Raw genomic sequence first — 19391 nt, 5'->3', positions numbered from 1 at the left:
TGTTTAATACTTAATCACATTCTATGTCTTTCCTGGCCTCAGTTGGTACTCAGTGATGGTGTGGTTTGGTCATTTGGATAACCATCAACCAACCGGTCAGGTATCTTTACTTCATGTTAGGATCACCTACTCTATACCATTTGATGATGGCTTTGGAATACAAAATATATCTGAAAGCAAGCAAAGAGTATTTGAAACAACCTGTCCTACCACTCCCTTGTTTGTAAAAATAGAGTTATCTAAATTTAGATTAAAGGCTCGATGTACCTCTCTAATTAACAGGGGTCTGAACAATATGTTAACTATGTTATCAAAAAAGAAAAAAGAAAAAGCACTAATTCTTCTTATATATTTTACAATCTCACAAAAAGTTATAGAACATAATATAAACTATTACCTTTATGACTGTTATTACATAATGAAACTTGAGATGGGCTTTCCAGTCTAAGAACTTTTGCTACAGGTCTCACTGGACTATTCAGAGGACTGATGGCTTCTGGAATAGGCCTCAGGTGATTGAGGTCAATGCTCAAAACTGAATTCTCATCATCATTATATACTGAGTTTGTTTCACCGATTTCCATTCTGTTGTCCACTATCGCAGACTGCTGAAGTGAAGATTCTTGTGTCTCTTTAGGTGAACAAGGCTCCAAATGACAAGACTTACTTTCATCCAATGGTGTATCTACAAGAGAAGGCTCAAATTTGGGGTTACCATCTTCTGAAAGGGCTACTGGCAAAATTTCAGTTTCTTCAACTGAAGGCTGCAAAATGCTGTCACTGGATTCAGCTACTTTTGTTGCAGAAGGCTCCTTCATCTCCATACCTTCAGAAACACTACAAGAATTTAAATCAACATTTCTTTTAGTATCCAATTCCAAGCCAAAGTTTTGAGAAACATTTGTTTGTAATATGTCCATTACCACAGGAACTGCTTCCCTGGCACCATTAATGGTTTGTTCCATTTCTGTTGATGATGGAAACAAGGATTCTGTTTGTTCCATTTCCACAGGTGCTGAGAAGGAAGTCTCTGTACCACAAATGGGCACATCACAACCCATAGTATTCTCAACAGATTTAACCAACACACTCTCTCCTTCCATTTTCCTTTCTGGATTACTGGTCCTGGGTTCAGATGCAACTGCAAGAGCATCCTTTGGTTCCAATAACTTTGATTTGGTTTCCTCTGCAGTATGTTCACTGACAGAGGACACACATGTCACTGTTGTCGCCTGAACCAAGCACTCCAAATCACATATGCCACTGGATTTGGGGATATTGGTTATTTTCAGGTGGTTATCCTGAGAAACAGGCTGCTTTTTAGCAGGAGAAAGGGTTAAGTTCAATTTTTCCATAAAACTCAACTTTAAGTCTTTGTTTTTTGTTTCATTTGGACCACTGTCAGCTTTAATTGCAGGCTCTTTATTATCCGCTCCTTCAGAAACCTCATTGTTAGAGACTTCACCTTTATCACTTTTGGGCTCATTCTGTCTCTTTAAATTCGTAGTGGTTTTCTTAGTTTCTTTGCTAGTCTTCTGCAAATGTTCTGTAGGTGTTCTTTTTTCATTTCTTATATGCCTATTTTCTTCTTTGCTTTCTCGTTCTCTTTTCCTCTTATCTTCAGTCCTATGCCGTTCTGCTCTTAAAGGTGTATTTTCCCACTGGTGCACAGCATCAGATTCTTTGGAGTCAGTGTGTTTATGAGTTCTGCTGGATGAAAAAAAGGATGGACATCTTCCTTCTTGAAAATTATGATTACTTACACCCCTATCTCTTTTACAATCTTCCCTTCCTCTTCTCTCTTCTAGATGGTATTTACTTGAATTATGAGATTTTATTTCATTCTTGGAATGAGTAAGTGATGGTCGTTCAGATCTTCTCCAATGATCCTGGTCTTTTACTACGGATTTAGGTTTCTGATCAACTTTTCTTTCTTCTTTGTCTTGTGACTTAAGTTCTTTTCTATTTATAGTTTGTGATCTTTCACTTTGTCTTTCTAGTTTTTTGTCACTTTGAGATTCTACTCGAGTATGTGACCTTTCTCTAAAGGTCTCTTTTTCCCAAGAGTTAATGCGTTCATTTTTATAATCCATATCTGTATTACTTTTAAACTTTGAATTTTTACTTTCAGCCTTTGGTTCACCTTTACCATATTTCTCAGGACGTCCTTGTAGCCTTTGACTAGCCTCTGTGTTCCTTGATTCACTATCACCACAACTAGAATTTAAGTCTTTCCGTATTCTATCCATTCCTCTGCTATATTGGCTATGTCTGATATCTTTTCTCCCTCTTCTATTATCCTCATTTGAGATACTCTCACCAACCTGATAATGGGAACGTGACCAAATGCCATTGTTGCAGTGTTTTTCAGTAAATGGAGACAAATACAAAGTGCTCTTTTTTTCACAATGTGATTTTCCTTCCTTTTCGGGATTTGGCAGTGAAGTGCTATGATGTACATCTTTAGAAACATCACTTTTCACTCTGAGATCAGTCTTTGCACAATCATCCAAATGGGGAGATCTGGATTTAAGATCTTTTGTTTTAACTATATCTGGTGTCCTTAGAGTTTTGTGATTACTTCGAAAATGTGAGAATTCAGACAGTCTGTTGAGAGATAGAAATTCACAACAAAAAACAAAGTTAATTGCTTTTTAATGATCCAGATTTTAATCACATGCAAAACATTTTAAAATTCAGGGGTCCCCACACTGGCAAAACTGTTTTACTTCATATAAAGATGTGAGTGATGCTTACCAGCTTCCAACTAAATGGGCCTATTTTCAAAACAAGGAACTCCCTTTCATTTGCTTTGTTCAACAAAGACTAGAGGACCTCTCTGTTCTATCCCAGGCTTTACCAAGGTCTTCCAGACTTCCCTCACCACAGGTGGATAACTGCCAAACTAACCACAGATTCATTTCTTTTAGAACAAATAATATTATTTTCTTGCCCTCACTCACTCTAGTGCAACTGAAACAGAAGGAAAAGTAAAATGTTGCCAGACAGCACAATCATAGAGTTCTGCGTAGCTCTCTACCCTGGTTTTCTGTTTCACATACAATCCCACAGTAAACCAAAGCATCAATAGCCATCTTAAAGTGCCACATAACTATGCAAAAATAAAGAGAAATATAGAGTTGTGATTCTTTCTTAGAGAAATGGCGTGTATTTATTATTTAACCAAAAAAAGTCTAAGTCTTAGGGTTTTATATTAGTGTTTCAGAAAACTGGCAGTTTTCCTAACAATAATATGCAAATAGCTCATTTTAGTTCTCAGTCCATCTTCCTGAACTTCCATAACTTCTCTAAATCTCCATAAATCTAATCCTAATCAGTACTAAATGTACAGAGAACACCAAAATTTAAAAGACTCAGGAGAATAAGGGGAGATTTTAATTAAACAAAAGAGGATATGGGAAATATACAATCTAAAACAATATACAGATCTTACATGGATCTTATAATGGGTTAAGTTATGTTCTCCCCAAAATTCATATGTTCAACGCCTAACTCCCAGTATCTTACAATGTGACTTTGAGGAGAGGGTCTTTACAGAGGGGAATCAAGTTAAAGAGAGGTCACTAGGGTGAGCCCTAATCCACTATAACTAGTATCCCTATAAAAAAGGGAAATTTGGGGGTGCCTCAGTGGCCCAGTCAAACATCTAGCTCTTTATATCAGCTCAGATCATGATCTCACGGTTCGTGGGATCGAGCCCCACAGTGGGCTCTGCACTGACAGCACAGAGCCTGCTTAGGATTTTCTCTCTCCCTCTCTGCCCCTCCCCAGCATGTGCACGCTAGATAGATAAAATACTATCAAAAGTTTTAGGGGGAGCCTGGCTCGCTCAGTTGGAAGAAAATGTGACTCTTGATCTTGGGGTCATGAGTTTGAGCCCCACATTGGGTGTACAGATTAGTTAACTAAATAAACTTAAAAAAAAAAAAAGTTTTATTTAAAACAAACCTTTACATTACACACTTTCCAGAATTTATACTCTTAAATTTTCACCTTACATTATTTATATGTTTTCTATTAAACGTGAGGTTTCAGCCAAATGATAAACACCAGTAGAATACCCGATACAGGTCACAATTAAAAAGTGAAAATAACTGGCAGAATGTTTATTAGATAAGGTATAACCACATGAATCAATCTAATGACATAAGTCGCATCATTTATTCACCCAGTTTCTCTCTCCACCCTGTTAAAACATCACAACTATCCGCTAAAAGATTTAAATATGTATAAAATCTCCCCAACATTTCAGGAAGCAATCATACTAGCTGCACTGGTGCGATTTAGTTTAGTAAACACACAGCCATCTTCATTTCCAAAAGGACTAAAGTGCTTTACAGTATCACACAGTCTACATATAAAATTACCTTCATTCACCTGTCAATCATTTATTGACCATCTGCCATGCGCCAAACTCTGAGCTAAGTGCTTGATAAAATGGATGAAGCTTACAGTTTAGTGAAAAGATAGATACTAAAAGATCATTCTAACCCACAGAGCTCTTAACAGAGATAACAGGGAGATTAGAAAGAGAAAGATACTAAACAAGTAACCCCATTAATGACTTTAAAAATTCTAAGTGTAAGAGGAATAACAGACTAATACCCCTGTGAAAAAGACCTGAGGATAGGTTGGTTTTTAGCAAGTAGAGGATGGGAAACAGGTGGCAAAGGCAGAGCTCATGGTACATCAGAGGAACCAAAAGAATGCAGAAATTCCAGAGCTATGATGCCTAGGGCAAAGGTAAACACTAAAGGCAAGGCCTGAAAAGTAGTTTAGAACCATATTGGGAAGAGTCTTGTGGGCCACGTTCAGATTTATGATCTTTTATCCTAAGAACAATGAGAATCCATTGATATATTTTAATTAAGAAAGAGGGTAGGATGGAGTAATTCTATGATAGTGAGATGTTCAGTGTGGTTTAAAAAGTGTCCTGTGTGGGGCTTTTACACTGAAAAGAGATGAACCAGAGGTGGAAAAGAGCAAGAATGGATGCAGAAATACCAGCACAAAGACTACTGCCAGATGAGAGTTGATAGGTAACAATGATGAAATGAATTGAGAAATGAATAATCTGAGAGATTATAAAGACATAAAAATCAGCAGAACATGGTAACGAATTAGGTCTGAGGGATGATTAGAGAGGTAAGGGCTAATGACGGCTTCTAGGCACGGTGACTATGTGTCCCAGTTTGCCAAGTAATCTCAGTGCAATTATTAATAGCATGCCCTTCTACTCTCAAAAGGGTCCTGGTGTGGGCGATAAATTAAATGGCCAGTCTACCCCTAGGTCTCTGGTTTACACCAGCTGAATAAATGATGGAGAACCCACTGAGTAAGAAACAACTGAAGAGGTTTGATCATAAATTCCATTTTGAACGAGGTGATGTTGAAAATTCTGTATAGATGTGAAGTAGTTATTTCTATATAAATGGAACTGATGTAGTAGGAGTGAGATTACTTCAAATGAATATACTGACAGAGACAGGAAAAGACACAGGTCTGAGTTTTAAGAATTCCAACCTAGTCAAGTACAGAAGAATAAACCTCAAGTTAGGAAGAAAATTAAGAATCATGAAAGCCAAATCAAGAGACTATTTTCAAGAAAAGGTCAATTATGTCATATAATGTGTGAGGGTAGTTAAAATGAGAAATCAAAACTATTTGATAGACTTAGAGGCAGTCACCATTGAGCAAAATGACAGCTATTTGGGTGTACCAATGGAGGCAGAAGTCAGAGTGAAAGGGGGTCAAGAGTGAGTAGAAACATAAAATGAAGACAGCAAGTTTAGATAACTGCTTTGGAGGTTTGACTATGCAAGGGAAGGAAACATGAAATTCTCTGGAAAATACTGCCCCCAACCAAAATTTTAAAAAGAGATAGAATATTAGTCATAGTAAAACCTTAAAGACTTAATAAAATGCAGGATTTTCATCTTTCCACTCAAAAGTTTAAAATATTCCACATATCAACAGCCATGTAATTCATAAACAGATCCACACCCCTCAATTATACCTTTGGTGAAGATTATTTATTTCTTCATCCTTGCGATTTATTTCCACTCTAGCAGTTTTGATAAGTGCTGAAATATTCTTCTTAAGAGACTGGTTTTCATTTTTTAAGCTGAAATTCTAAACATCATAAAATATATTTAAAGTATATATATAAATAAAGTATAGGCCTACAGGATTATTAAACTTTTACTTATATAATACAGCTAATGTTTACTGAATGCTCTAACTGCAAGCCAGGCATCACTTTTTTTATCTTGTGTGATTCCAAAAAAAGTCCTACGAGAAAGAAGTACTATTATGTTCATTATACAGCTGAGATTCAAAGATAACAGACACCAAACAAAGGCCATTTCAAGTGAAACTACTTAAAACATGGATCAAGGGGCACCTGGGTGGCTGTCAGTTAAGCACCCAAGTCTTGATATTGGCTCAGGTTGTGATCTCGCAGTCATGAGATAAGACACTGCACTGAGCATGGAACCTGCTTGGGATTCTCTCTCCCCCTCTCTCTCTGCCCCTCCCATACACACCTGCGTGCACATGCTCTCTCTCTCAAAATAAATAAACATTAAAAAAAAAAAAAGCCAGGTTCAAAATGAAAAGACAATAACAAGAAAAAAGTTCTGCCTGGGTTATTACCTTGAAAACTGAAGATAAAAACGATAAGGCTTTATTATATTTAACAATTCACGTTTAACTTACAACAATGTACTAATTCTCAAATGAACAAAGAATGAATTTAGGATTGGCTAGTTATTTGGGGGGAAAGGGAAATGAAGAGAAACAACTTTACCCAAAAAAAATAAATAAATAAATAAAAATCAAAACAAGACATGACATTCCTGTATTCTGCAGCATGCTCACCAAAAAAGTCACTCTTGCAAAAATATGAAGGTATCACCACCTTCCCCCGACAGCCATTCTAAATCTTTGCTCCTCAAACCATTCCCTTTTAAAACACCTGGTATCGGGGCTCCTGGGTGGCTCAGTCACTCAAAGTGTCCAACTCTTGATTTCGGCTCATGCCATGATCTCACAGTTCATGGGTTCAAACCCCATATTGGGCTCCACGCTGATAGAACAGGGCCTGCTTAGAATTCTCCCTCTCTCTCCCTCCCTCTCTCTCTGCCCCTCCCAACTTGTGTTCTCTCTCTCAAAATAAATTAACAAAAAAACAAAAAACAAAAAAATACCTGGTATCATCTCCATTAATGTTCTATTATTTGTTAACTAGCGTAACAGATTTTTATGCCAGTGCCATTTAACAAATCAGTTTTCCAATATCATTTTCAGTGACACAGAAAATAATGCATGTTTTTGCATATTTGGTACATCATTTAACACTAAAAAGAAGAATTTCCTTATAAACCGCCAACACTTAAGCATTTTAATTTCTAACAAAAAAAAATTTTTACATTTTGATTTTAAAATAACACAAAAGGCCCTAGGGCCTCAATAAAACTTCCCTTCAATGACTGGAGCAGTAAAAGAAAACAGAGAGGCAAAAATACTCATTATAATCCTACCTGTGTCTGTATTTCCTTAAACTTTTTCATCAGCTCTTTCATTTGCAGCTGACATTTACCATATTCTACTTGCAACTGTAAGATATAAAAAGATTAAGCATCATCCTAAATTATTTTCTTAGCTTATATGACACTTCAGAATATTTTAAAATTTAGAAAATCAACCCCCTACGAAGGTTAGACAAGATCTATTTCTACTAACAGATATTTAGTAAAACTACTAGTTTTTAACATTGTCTCAACCAAAACACATCTTGTTAAGTTTCACATTCAATCTCCAGACCTTAAAATTCAAATAAGGTAGAAAGAAATTCATCTGAATTAAGTCTTGGGACATTTTATAACTTAGTACAAATCATGAAAAGATAAAATGTTTTATCATACTGACTGCCTGTTGAGATTTTATATATTCGCTTAAATTTAATCAAGCAAATTATAACTAAATTTAGACAAACATTCAGAAAAGATTTTAAAAAGCAGATCTGAAGACAGAAACTTAAATATTCTTTTAGACTAAGAGCTATTTCTTCAACACAGAATGTTTAATAATAAGCTGATGTCTGCACTTCAGAAGCTACAAAAGGTTAAAATAACTCTGTCCTTAATTCTGGCAACCCATACATCATTATATGTTGCCTCCTTTGCAGTTCCTTCTTCAGTCAGGATTTCTTCATATAAATCCAAACAATTTCTGGATGGTACACACGATTTGGAAGCACTGTCTAAAACAAACATACAAAAAGCCCTTAAATTAAAACATGTACTTTGAGATTCAATGCAATCCCTATCAGAATTCCAATGTCATTTTTCACAGAAATAGAAATAACAATCCTAAAATTCGTATGAAATGACAAGACTGCAAATAAAAAAGCTATCTTGGGGCGCCTGGGTGGCTCAGTCGGTTAAGCGTCCCACTTCGGCTCAGGTCATGATCTCACGGTTTGTGGGTTTGAGCCCCGTGTCGGGCTCTGTGCTGACCGCTCAGAGCCTGGAGCCTGTTTCAGATTCTGTGTCTCCCTCTCTCTCTGACCCTCCCCCGTTCATGCTCTGTCTCTCTCTGTCTCAAAAATAAATAAACACTTTAAAAAAAATTTTTTTTTAAATTAAAAAAAAAAAGCTATCTTGAAAAAGAAGACCAAAGCTGTAGGCATCACATTTCCTGATCTCTAATTATAATACAAAGCTATAGTAATCAAAACTGTATGCTATTGGCATTAAAACAGATATACAGATCAATGGAGAATACAGAACCCAGAAATAAATACAGTAAATTTATGTATGACAGACAAGCTAAGAATATACAATGGGGAATAGATAAGCTCTTTCCATAAATGGTATTGAGAAAACTGGACCCCTATCTTACTCCATGCACAAAAATCAACTCCAAATGGTTTTTTTTTTTTTATTTTTTTAAATTTACATCCAAATTAGTTAGGAAATATCATCAACAATGATTTCAGGAGTAGATTCCTTAGTGCCCCTTACCCATTTAGCCCATCCTCCCTCCACAACCCCTCCAGTAACCCTCAGTTTGTTCTCCATATTTATGAGTCTCTTCTGTTTTGTCCCCCTCCCTGTTTTTATATTATTTTTGTTTCCCTTCCCTTAGGTTCATCTGTTTTGTTTCTTAAAGTCCTCATATGAATGAAGTCATATGATTTGTGTCTTTCTCTGACTAATTTCACTTAGCATAATACCCTCCAGTTCCACCCACGTAGTTGCAAATTCTTTTTGATTGCCAAGTAATACTCCATTGTATATATATACCACATATTCTTTATCCATTCATCCATCAATGGACACTTGGGCTCTTTCCATACTTTGGCTATTGTTGATAGTGCTGCTATAAACATGAGGGTGCATGTGTCCCATCGAAACAGCACACCTGTACCCCGTGGATAAATGCCTAGTAGTACAATTGCTGGCCCGTAAGGTAGTTCTATTTTTAGTTTTTTGTGGAACCTCCATACTGTTTTCCAGAGTGGCTGCACCAGCTTGCATTCCAAATGGGATTTAAATGTGAGACCCAAAAAGTCTTAGGGAAAAAAATAAGGAAGGGGGTAAGCTCCTAGACATCAGTCTTGGCAAAGATTTTCTGGCTTTGACACCAAAAACAAGGGAAACAATAGCAAAAATAACAAGTAGGACTACATCAAATTACAAAGCTGCAGCACAGGAAAGAAAACCATCAACAAAGTGAAAGGCAACCCACAGAATGGGAGAAAATATTTGCAAATTAAGTATCTGACATAGGGTTAATATCCAAAATATATAAAGAACTCATACACTCAACAGCAAAAAAAAAAAAAAAAAAAAAAAAAAAATCAGACAGAAAAATGGGCAGAGAAACTGAATAGACATTTTCCCAAAGACATACAAATGGCCAACAGGAACATGGAAAAGTGCTCAACCTAACTGTTAGGGAAATGCAAATCAAAATCACAATGAGATAACACCTTACACCTGCTAGAATGGCTATCACCAAAAAGAAGAGATAAAAGCTATAGAATAGGGAATATAATCAATAATATTGTAATAACTTTGTATGGTGACAAATAGTAACTACACTTACCATGATGAACACTGCATTAGGTACAGACTTGTCAAATCACTATTTTGTATACTTGAAACTAATATAACACTGTATGTCAACTATACTTCAATAAATAAATGAGTAAGTAAAAAATAAAAAGCACCAAACACTTGCCACACTTAGTAAGTAAATGTTCAGTAAAGACTGCTGTTATCAGAGACCTCCCCGATTAAAAAAAAAACAAAACCAAAAAACAACCATGAGATAACAAGTGTTGGCAAGGATGTGGAGAAAATAGAATACTTGTGCAAGATTGGTGGGAATGTAAACCAGTGCAACTACAATGGAAAACACTATGGAGGTTCCTCAAAAACTTAAAAATAGAAATATGATTCAGTAATCCCACCTCTGGGTATTAATCCAAAGGATATAAAAAGAGGATCTTAGGGCACCTGGGTGGCTCAATTGGTTAAGCGCCTAACTTCGGCTCAAGTGGAAGTGGTTCATGGGTTCAAGCCCTGCATCAGGCTCTCTGCAGTGTACAGAAAGCTATCTGTAATCAAATGCTCTACCACTAGACTATTACTATGGTGATCATTTCACATTATATACAAATACTGAATAATTATGTTGTATGCCTGAAACTAATATGTAATAGAGTCATAAATATGATCTCACAGTTCATGGTTTGAGCCCCGTATAGGGTTTTTGCTGTCAGTGTAGAGCCCACTTCAGATCCTCTGTCCCCCCCTCTCTCTGCCCCTTCCCCACTCAATTTCTCTCTTTTCCTCTCTTTCTCTCTCTCTAAATAAATAAATAAAAACTTAAAAAAAAAAAAAAACACGGGATCTCAAAGAGATATCTGCACACTCATGTTCACTGCAGCATTATTCATAATAGCCAACATATGGAAACAACCTAAGTGTTCATTAACAGATGGTTAAAAGAGATGTGGCATATGTATACAATGGGATATTATCCAACCATGAGAAAGAAGGACCTCCTGCCATTTGCACTAACATGGACAGATCTTGCAGGCATTATGCTAATTGAAATAAGTCAGAAAGAGAAAGACAAATAGCACATGACACCAACTTGTATGTGAAATATAAAAATGCCAAATACATAGAAACAGACTAGAAGAGTGGTTACCAGGGGCTGGGGTGACAGAAGAGATATTGATCAAAGAGTATGAACTTCCAGGGGCCCTTGGGTGGCTCAGTTGGTTGAGCACTCTTGATTTCAGCTCAGGTCATGATCTCATGGTTTGTGAGTTCTAGCCCCACATCAGGTCATGATCTCATGGTTTGTGAGTTCTAGCCCCACATCAGGCTCAGTATTGACAGGGAAGAGCCTACTTGGGATTCTCTCTCTCCCTCTCTCTCTGCCCCTCCCCTGCTCATGCTCACTTGTGCTCTCTAAATAAATAAATAAATAAATAAATAAATAAATAAATAAATAAATAAACAAACTTTAAAAAACCAGAATATAAACTTCTAGCTGTAAGATAAATAAGGTTTAGGGATCTAAAACAGAGCAGAGTGATGATAGTTAATCATACTGTGTGTATTACATACTTAAAAGTTGCTAAGAGAATAGATCTTAAATGTTCTCACCACAAAAGAGAGATGGTAGGGGCGCCTGGGTGGCTCAGTCGGTTAAGCGACCGACTTCGGCTCAGGTCATGATCTCACGGTCCGTGAGTTCGAGCCCCGCGTCGGGCTCTGTGCTGACAGCTTAGAGCCTGGAGCCTGTTTCGGATTCTGTGTCTCCCTCTCTCTGACCCTCCCCCGTTCATGCTCTGTCTCTCTCTGTCTCAAAAATAAATAAACGTTGAAAAAAAATTTAAAAAGAGAGATGGTAATTATGTCACATAATTGACGCAGGCTAATTATATCACATAATTGATGCAGGTAATTATGTCACATAATTTAGCTAAGGCTAAAGTGGTAATCATTTTGCAACATATAAGTGTATCAAATCAATACTTAAACTTACACAATGTTATGTGTTAACTATATCTCAATAAAGGTGGGGAAAATAGAAAATATGTGTCAAGCTTTTTGATGTTGTGTCTACTGCAAATCAAAGGGCTATATATTTCTGCATCTCCTGCATTTCATCCAAATCTATACTGATTGGTTGGAAAGCCAATTTACCTAAAATACTTATGACAACAAATCAGATGTGAGGACCATATTTGTTCAAAGCTTTGAGAGATTTGATTATGGAAAGGTTTCTAATTTGGATAGGTCGTTAGACTCTCTCCATACCACTCTTACTGATACATTTGTTTGTTTGTTGGTTTGTTTGTTTAATGTTTATTTTTGAGAGAGAGAGCGACACAAAGAGAGACAGAGAGAGAGAGAGAGAGAGAGAGAGCCAGCAAGCAAGCAAGCACAAATGGGGGAAGGGCAGAGAGAGAGAGGGACATCAGAATCTGAAACAGGCTCCAGGCTCTGACCTGTCAGCATAGAGGCCTGACAGGGCCTCAAACTCACAATGCAGGGCTCGAACTCACAAGCCACGAGATCATGACCTGAACCAAAAAGTTGGATGTCCAACCAACTGAGTCACCCAGACACCTCTTACTGATACATTTGAAAACATTTATAGTAACTACCCTTTTCAAAAGTTCTAATATGTAAGCCATGACAGTATGAGCAGTAATATATGTATAGACCCCACCAGCAGCTGCATTTCAATGTACAAAATATACCTGCTCTAGGTCCAGTTACATCTAAGACCTAGATGAATAGCAAAACTGAGTGCTAATTTGTTTTAGTGATCAAACTTTGGTCAAAAAAATAATTACCTAAGTATAACCATTTCAAAGAATGGGCAAATTGTTCAGGAACTATGTATTACTCCAAGAATTGGCAACAACAAAATAAATACTTCCAGTACACTGACCAAAGAAAATGAAACTTTTATTTTAGAATTTACATACCAGAAACAGCACTGTCCAACCCAGCATATATGTCCAAAGAACCTTCATCATTATTTTTAAGAGGAGAAGCTGCAGGAAAATCAAAGATAATTAAAACTGACTTTATGCAGTTAGTGAAGTTTTTCTAATCCAGGAAAAGACAGAGACTTTATTAGTCTTATACCAAAAAACACAATTGTTTACAATTTTTAAACATCCTTATAAATAGAAAGATCTCAATACACAGATTTATGACTCTATTACATAAGATTTAGACTTAAAAACTCACTTTCAAAAACAAACTTGTGAGAAGGTTCCAATTCCAATAATAGCAGAGTGGTTCTATCAGACCAATCCTCCTGCTGATAACAACTATAAACTCTAAGCAAATTATTAAAAGCTATCTGTAGTGAAATGCTCTGACACTAGACTGTCACTGTGGTGATCATTTCACATTATATACAAATACTGAATCATTATGTTGTATTCCTGAAACTAATAGGATGTTATAAGTATAATTATACCTCAATTAAATAAGAAAAAAAAAGGCAATCTGAAAATCTAAAAATAATCCAAAGAGGGCAAAAACTGAATGGGAGACAACACCTGAAAGGAGAAAACAGTCTTGTATGCATTCCCTATCCCCCTTTATTAAAATTTTTTGTAGAAGGATAAGCCCTAGTTGGAGCCACTACGAGCAGTGAAAGCTTAGATGGAAACCTCTGGTCCTAAAAGCTTGAATAATGACAGAAAAAAAATGGGGAATGATAACAGCAACTAGAAACTAAGAAAGAAAATCCAGAAAGAGTATTCCCCAATTTGTGCCCAAATCTCCAAGTGACCTCCAAACTACATAAGTAAAGGTGAGAACTCCAAAATGTCCAGTTAAAGCTAAAATATCTGAACAGATTTTCAGCTGCTATCCACTACAGGTAAGACAGAAGTTTAAGTTCAGCCAAGTTAAATACTTGCTAAAAGTAAAAACAATATAGCATAATCCAGTGTCTCTAGAACATAACAGAATTGAGCACCCAGAATGCAATCCAAAATTACTACATAGGAAATCTTGGCAGAGAAACAGAAACCATTAAAACAAAGAATGAGGGATGCCTGGCAGGCTCAGTTGGTGGAGTGCAACTCTTGATTTTGGGGTCATGAGTTTGGGCCCCACAATGGATGTAGAGATTACTAAAATTAAATAAATAAAAAATAACAAACTAAAACAAACAAGCAAAGAGTAAATCAATAAAAATTACCCAATCTGAAGAATAGAGAGAAAAAGATTTAAAACAAATAAAAAACAACAAATGTCTTAGTAACCTTAGTAATATCAAAAGTTCTCACATACTGTATATCTGCAGTCCAAGAGGAAAAGAGAGAATGGGGAGGAAGATGATACTGAAAAGCTATTAGAGGATACTAGGACTAGAAACGATAAATAACAGAGTAAATATAAATAACAAATTTTTCTTAATTTCTTTTAATTCCTCTTAAGTTTTTAAAGATACGTAGAATGATATAAAGTAAAAATTGAAGCTCTGTATCATGAGGTTTATGGCATCTTTAACATAAAAGGATGGATGAAGGTTAAATAAAACTATACATACAAGATTCTACATCTTAGGTGAAAAAGTACAATACTAGGAAGTAGACTACAAAATGTTAAAGAGGTATACTCCAATCCCTTAAGCAGCCACTAAAAAATAATGCAAAGAGGTGTTGTAGCCCAAAAAGCTAATATATAAATTAGAACGAAATTCTGAAATATATTCAACATTTGAAAGAAGGTAAGAAAATCAGAAGGAAAAAAAAAAGATGAGAAAAACTAAAAGTATTAAAATGATAGATTAAAATCCAATCATAATAATAAAATGTTGGGGTTACCTGGTAAAACAGGAACAAAAATAGCAGATTAAATAAAAGTATTATATCAATGTTAAATTTACTGAAATTTTGATAATTGTGTTCTTATATTAAAAAACCCAAGTTTTTCTTATGAAATACACACTTAAGTATTTGGAGTAAAGGACCATAATGTATTCAACTTACTCAAGAGTAACAAATACCTATTTTATATTTCTTTGGATAGAAAAATAAATATCATTACCACTCATATTGACAAAGTTGTTAATTTCATTATATTTGAGAGCCTTAAAAGCCCTGTAATAATAAGAAAGCTCACATTTACTAAACATTTCCTATTTGCCAGGCACCTTACTACGTTAATTCATTTATGTGTGGGAAGAAAGAGTTGATAACAGTGTTTTCAATGAGAATAAATGATTTTGCAATTAAATACACTTAGAAAGACAGTTCAGAAAGACAGGTCTTACCAGAAAAGACATCAAATAAACTTGTTCCATCACCATTGTCATCATCTGCTGCCATGATCCTATTTCCTTTTGACAGTCGCCATCTAAAGCATGAAATATAAAGATTTTTCCATTGTTAAAATCAACCTCACAATTCAGAGAATAAACCTAGCTTTCAGTTAAAAAGCAATTTTTAGGGGCACCTGGGTGGCTCAGTCGGTTAAGTGTCCTACTTCGGCCCAGGCCGTGATCTTGCAGTTCACGAGTTCAAGCCCCGCATCAGGCTCAGTGCTGACAACTCGGAGCCTGGATCCTGCTTCAGATTCTGTGTCTCCCTCTCTCTCTGCCCCTGCCTTGCTTGCACTGTGTCTCCCTCTCTTTCTCTCTCAAAAATAAACATTTTAAAAAATCGTTTTTAAAAACAGCAATTTTTAAATGTGGACACAATGAATAAACTCACTCTCTACCATCACTTCAAAAAAAGTGCCTACTGTTTTCCAAAAGCTTAAGCTTACTTATTATGGCTAAACCATGTCACAAAGTAAATGATACTAATTTTATAAAATAGACCAAAATACAAATTAATTTTTATACAAAAATAAGCCAATATCATACTAAATAAGTACAACTACATGAGTTCTGTGAGTCCTCTTAGCAAATCATCAAACCTGGGAGCAGTCTGGGGAACTCCAGACATATGTGTTTTCACCAATAAGAGAGTAAGACAGGTAAATAGTAAAGAATTTGATACCATACTAGGGTTTGTAAAGATGTGACAAAAGACATACTCTCATACATCACCCAAGTATATACTTGCACAAACTCCATGGAGGCAATTTGACCATAGCTATCAAGTTTTTATATGCACATAATCTTTGACCCAACAAATCATATCTAGTAACTCATTCTGAGAGATATACAAGCACATGGTTACAAAATATATATACAGGAAAATTCAATGTAGTGCTATTTGTAGCAAGAAAAAAGCAACAGAAGTATCCAAAACAGCTTAAAAAAAAAAAAAAAGAAAGAAAAAAACCTGACTTATCTGACATTTTCCATTCTGCCAGTAAAGTCTGATGAATGATGCCTGTGGTCAATGAACTATGGCCATTGTGGATACAGACAGTCATTAAGAATACCTGCACCTGTATATTTCTGCTCCCACCAACTGAGATATAGGCTTATCGATAGCCAGATCACATTTACTACCAAATCCAATTATGCAGGTTTCCTTATTTTTCTAAGTAATAGTATTATGAAAGATTATATTGCCAAAGGAAGTTCTTTTCCAGTAAAAACTAAGCTGAATGCTTTGAAAAGATTATAGGTGAGCAGAAAGATACACACACGATTGCTTGTCAAATCAAGTGAAGGTGAGATAATCCAAAATAATGGAAAAGAAAACCTAGTCTGTATTCACACTGATTAACAAGTATCTAGGGGCGCCTGGGTGGCTCAGTAGGTTGAGCATCAGACTTCAGCCCAGGTCCTGATCTCACAATTCACAAGTTTGAGCCCTGCATCAGGCTCTGTGCTGACAGCTCAGGGCCTGGAGCCTGCTTCAGATTCTGTGTCTCCCTCTCTCTCTGCCCCTACCCAGCTCGTGCTCTGTCTTTCCCTTTCTCTTCCTCTTTCTCTTCCTCTTTCTCTTTCTCTTTCTCTTTCTCTCTCTCTCTCTCTCTCCTCTCTCTTTCAAAAATAAATAAAAACATTAAAAAAGGAAAAAAAGAAAAAAACAAGTATCTAAATTCTTACTCCATTTTAATTAAAGAAGGAAGGAAGGGAGGGATGGAAATCATAAGCAATGTCTTATAGGTGTGGTTTATGCAAGAAAGAAGTCAGGGGGCACCTGGCTCAGCTGGTAAAGCATTTGACTCTTGATCTCGAGGTCATGAGTTCAAGCCCCACGCTGGGTATACAGCTTACTTAAGAAAAAAAAAGAAAGAAAGAAGTCAGAACTCTGATCACTGGACTCATTCTCAAAGAAAAAGTCATGGTTCTATCACAAGAGATACAATTTACGTTACTACTTTTAAATACAATCAAAGTATATATCTTTTTTTAAAGACGTTTATTTATTTTATATTTAGAGAGAGAGAAACAGTGTTCATCTGAAAGTAGGGCAGGGACAGAGAGGGAGAGAGAGGGAGAGGGAGAGAGAGAGAGAGAGAGAGAGAGAGAGAGAGAGAACATCTCAAGCAGGCTCCACGCTGTTGGTACAGAGCCTGACTCAGGGCTCAATACCATGAACAGTGAGATCATGACCTGAGCAGAAATCAAGTCAGACGCTTAACCAACTGAGCCACCCAGGCACCCCTAAAGTATAGCGTTTTGTTCATTACTCACATTCCCCACTGCAACACTTTTTCCAATTAGCTGAATTGATTAACTGTTATAATATAGTCTGTACAATAATTACAAATGGCATAATCATATTTGTCAAATAACAGAACTAACTCTTGGTAAAGCAAAACTACTGACACAGCAGGAACTCACAGGCTTTCTAACAGTAACTTATCACCAGCTATATAAACCGTCATATGGGGGCGCCTGGGTAGCTCAGTCAGTCGGTTAAGCAGCCAGCTCTCGATTTCAGCTCAGGCCATCTCACAGGTTCAGGAGTCTGAGCCCTGCATCGGGCTCTGGGCTCACAGTGACGAGCCTGCTTTGGATCATCTGCCTCCCTTCTCTGCGTCTGCCTCTTTCCCGTTCACATGCATGCGTGTTCTCTCCCTCTCTCTCAAAAATAAATAAATGTTAAAAAAAAATAAAAGTGGTGCCTGGATGGCTCAGTCGTTAGGCAACCAGCTTTGGCTCAGGTCATGATCTCATGGCTCGTGGGTTTGAGCCCCCTGTCAGGCTCTGTGCTGACAGCTCAGAGCCTGGAGCCTGCTTCAGATTCTGTGTCTCCCTCTCTCTCTGCCCGTCTCCGACTCGCACTCTGTCTCTCTCTCTTAAAAATAAACACACATTAAAAAAATTTTTTTAATGAAAATAAAAAATAAAAATAAATTAATTTAAAAATAAATAAACTGTCATATGGAGGAGGGAAAATCAGTCAATGGGTTTTTTACAGAATGGTGATAATGATTTGGTTAAACAGAAATCTAATAGATCAAAGTCTTCATTGCATATCATTTTATAGTTTTAGTTTTTACTACTGGCAGGTATTACTTAAAAAAAAAGATGGGGCAACTGGGTGGCTTAGTTGGTTAAGTGTCCCAACTCTTGATTTTGGCTCAGGTTATGATCTCACGGGATGAGCCCCACACGGGGCTCCACACTGAGCGTGAAGCCTGCTTGGGATCCTCTTTCTATCCCTCTGCCCCTCTTCCCCACATGAACCCTATCTCTCTCCCTGTCTCTGAAATAAAATAAAAATACAATAAAATCTTAAAAAAAAAAACAAAAAAATAAAGCAGTGTTGGTTCATAATTACCATAATATATGGTACATAAATGTACCATACTAATATCATGTAATAAGACATTAACAACGGAGAAAACTGGGGAGGGAGATGTAGCATGATAAACAAGATTTCTCTGTACTCCTGATTTTTTTTTTTTTTTAAGTAAGCTCTACACCTAATGTGGGGCTTGAACTCATGACCCTGAGATGAGGAGTCACATGCTGTACCTGAGCCAGACAGGCACCCCTGTGCTTCTGAATTTTACCATAAATCAAAAACCATTCTAACAAGTGGTCTCTCAGTAAAAAAAAATTTGTATATTTCATCATATTAGAGACAAAATATGTGTATCCTAACATCTGCTCAGGAAGAGCATATGATAAATTCAATACTAACTCCTAGCAAACTTGGGAGTTTATGAAAATTTAAGGGACTTTTTTAAACTGATAAAGGATATATTTCTACTACAAAACAAAACAAAACCCTCAAACTTCATACATGATGATGACACCACAAAAGCATCTCCTTTAAAGTCAAGCTTGCTTCTGTTTGAAAGAAGAGTAAGGCATGAATTGAGACAGAACTGGAAAGAAGCAAAGCTGACATTATTTAAACTACGGCCACCAATGTAGAAAATCTACAA

General features: G+C 36.4%; 1 protein-coding gene across 3 annotated transcripts in view; it reads right to left on the bottom strand.

The window, feature by feature from the left end:
• The window catches only part of CASP8AP2 (caspase 8 associated protein 2), a 36187-nt gene that overhangs the window by 8604 nt on the left and 8192 nt on the right, over positions 1–19391 (bottom strand). For all 3 annotated transcript variants that reach the window (XM_040474171.1, XM_040474172.1, XM_040474173.1), the window contains exons 2-8: positions 17189–17264; positions 15358–15440; positions 13046–13114; positions 8184–8284; positions 7563–7637; positions 6038–6153; positions 398–2607 (exon numbers count right to left, since the gene is read on the bottom strand). In XM_040474171.1, the coding sequence (XP_040330105.1) occupies positions 398–2607; positions 6038–6153; positions 7563–7637; positions 8184–8284; positions 13046–13114; positions 15358–15412 (2626 nt within the window). In that variant the 5' untranslated portion in view covers positions 15413–15440; positions 17189–17264. The remainder of the gene's footprint in view (positions 1–397; positions 2608–6037; positions 6154–7562; positions 7638–8183; positions 8285–13045; positions 13115–15357; positions 15441–17188; positions 17265–19391) is intronic.

This window comes from Herpailurus yagouaroundi, unplaced genomic scaffold (genome assembly GCF_014898765.1).
Source record: "Herpailurus yagouaroundi ecotype Mexico unplaced genomic scaffold, PumYag 139, whole genome shotgun sequence".
In the NCBI taxonomy this organism is placed as follows: Eukaryota; Metazoa; Chordata; class Mammalia; order Carnivora; family Felidae; genus Herpailurus; species Herpailurus yagouaroundi.
The sequence above is the reverse complement of the archived record's forward strand: the minus strand, read 5'-3'. Positions and strand labels throughout refer to the sequence as shown.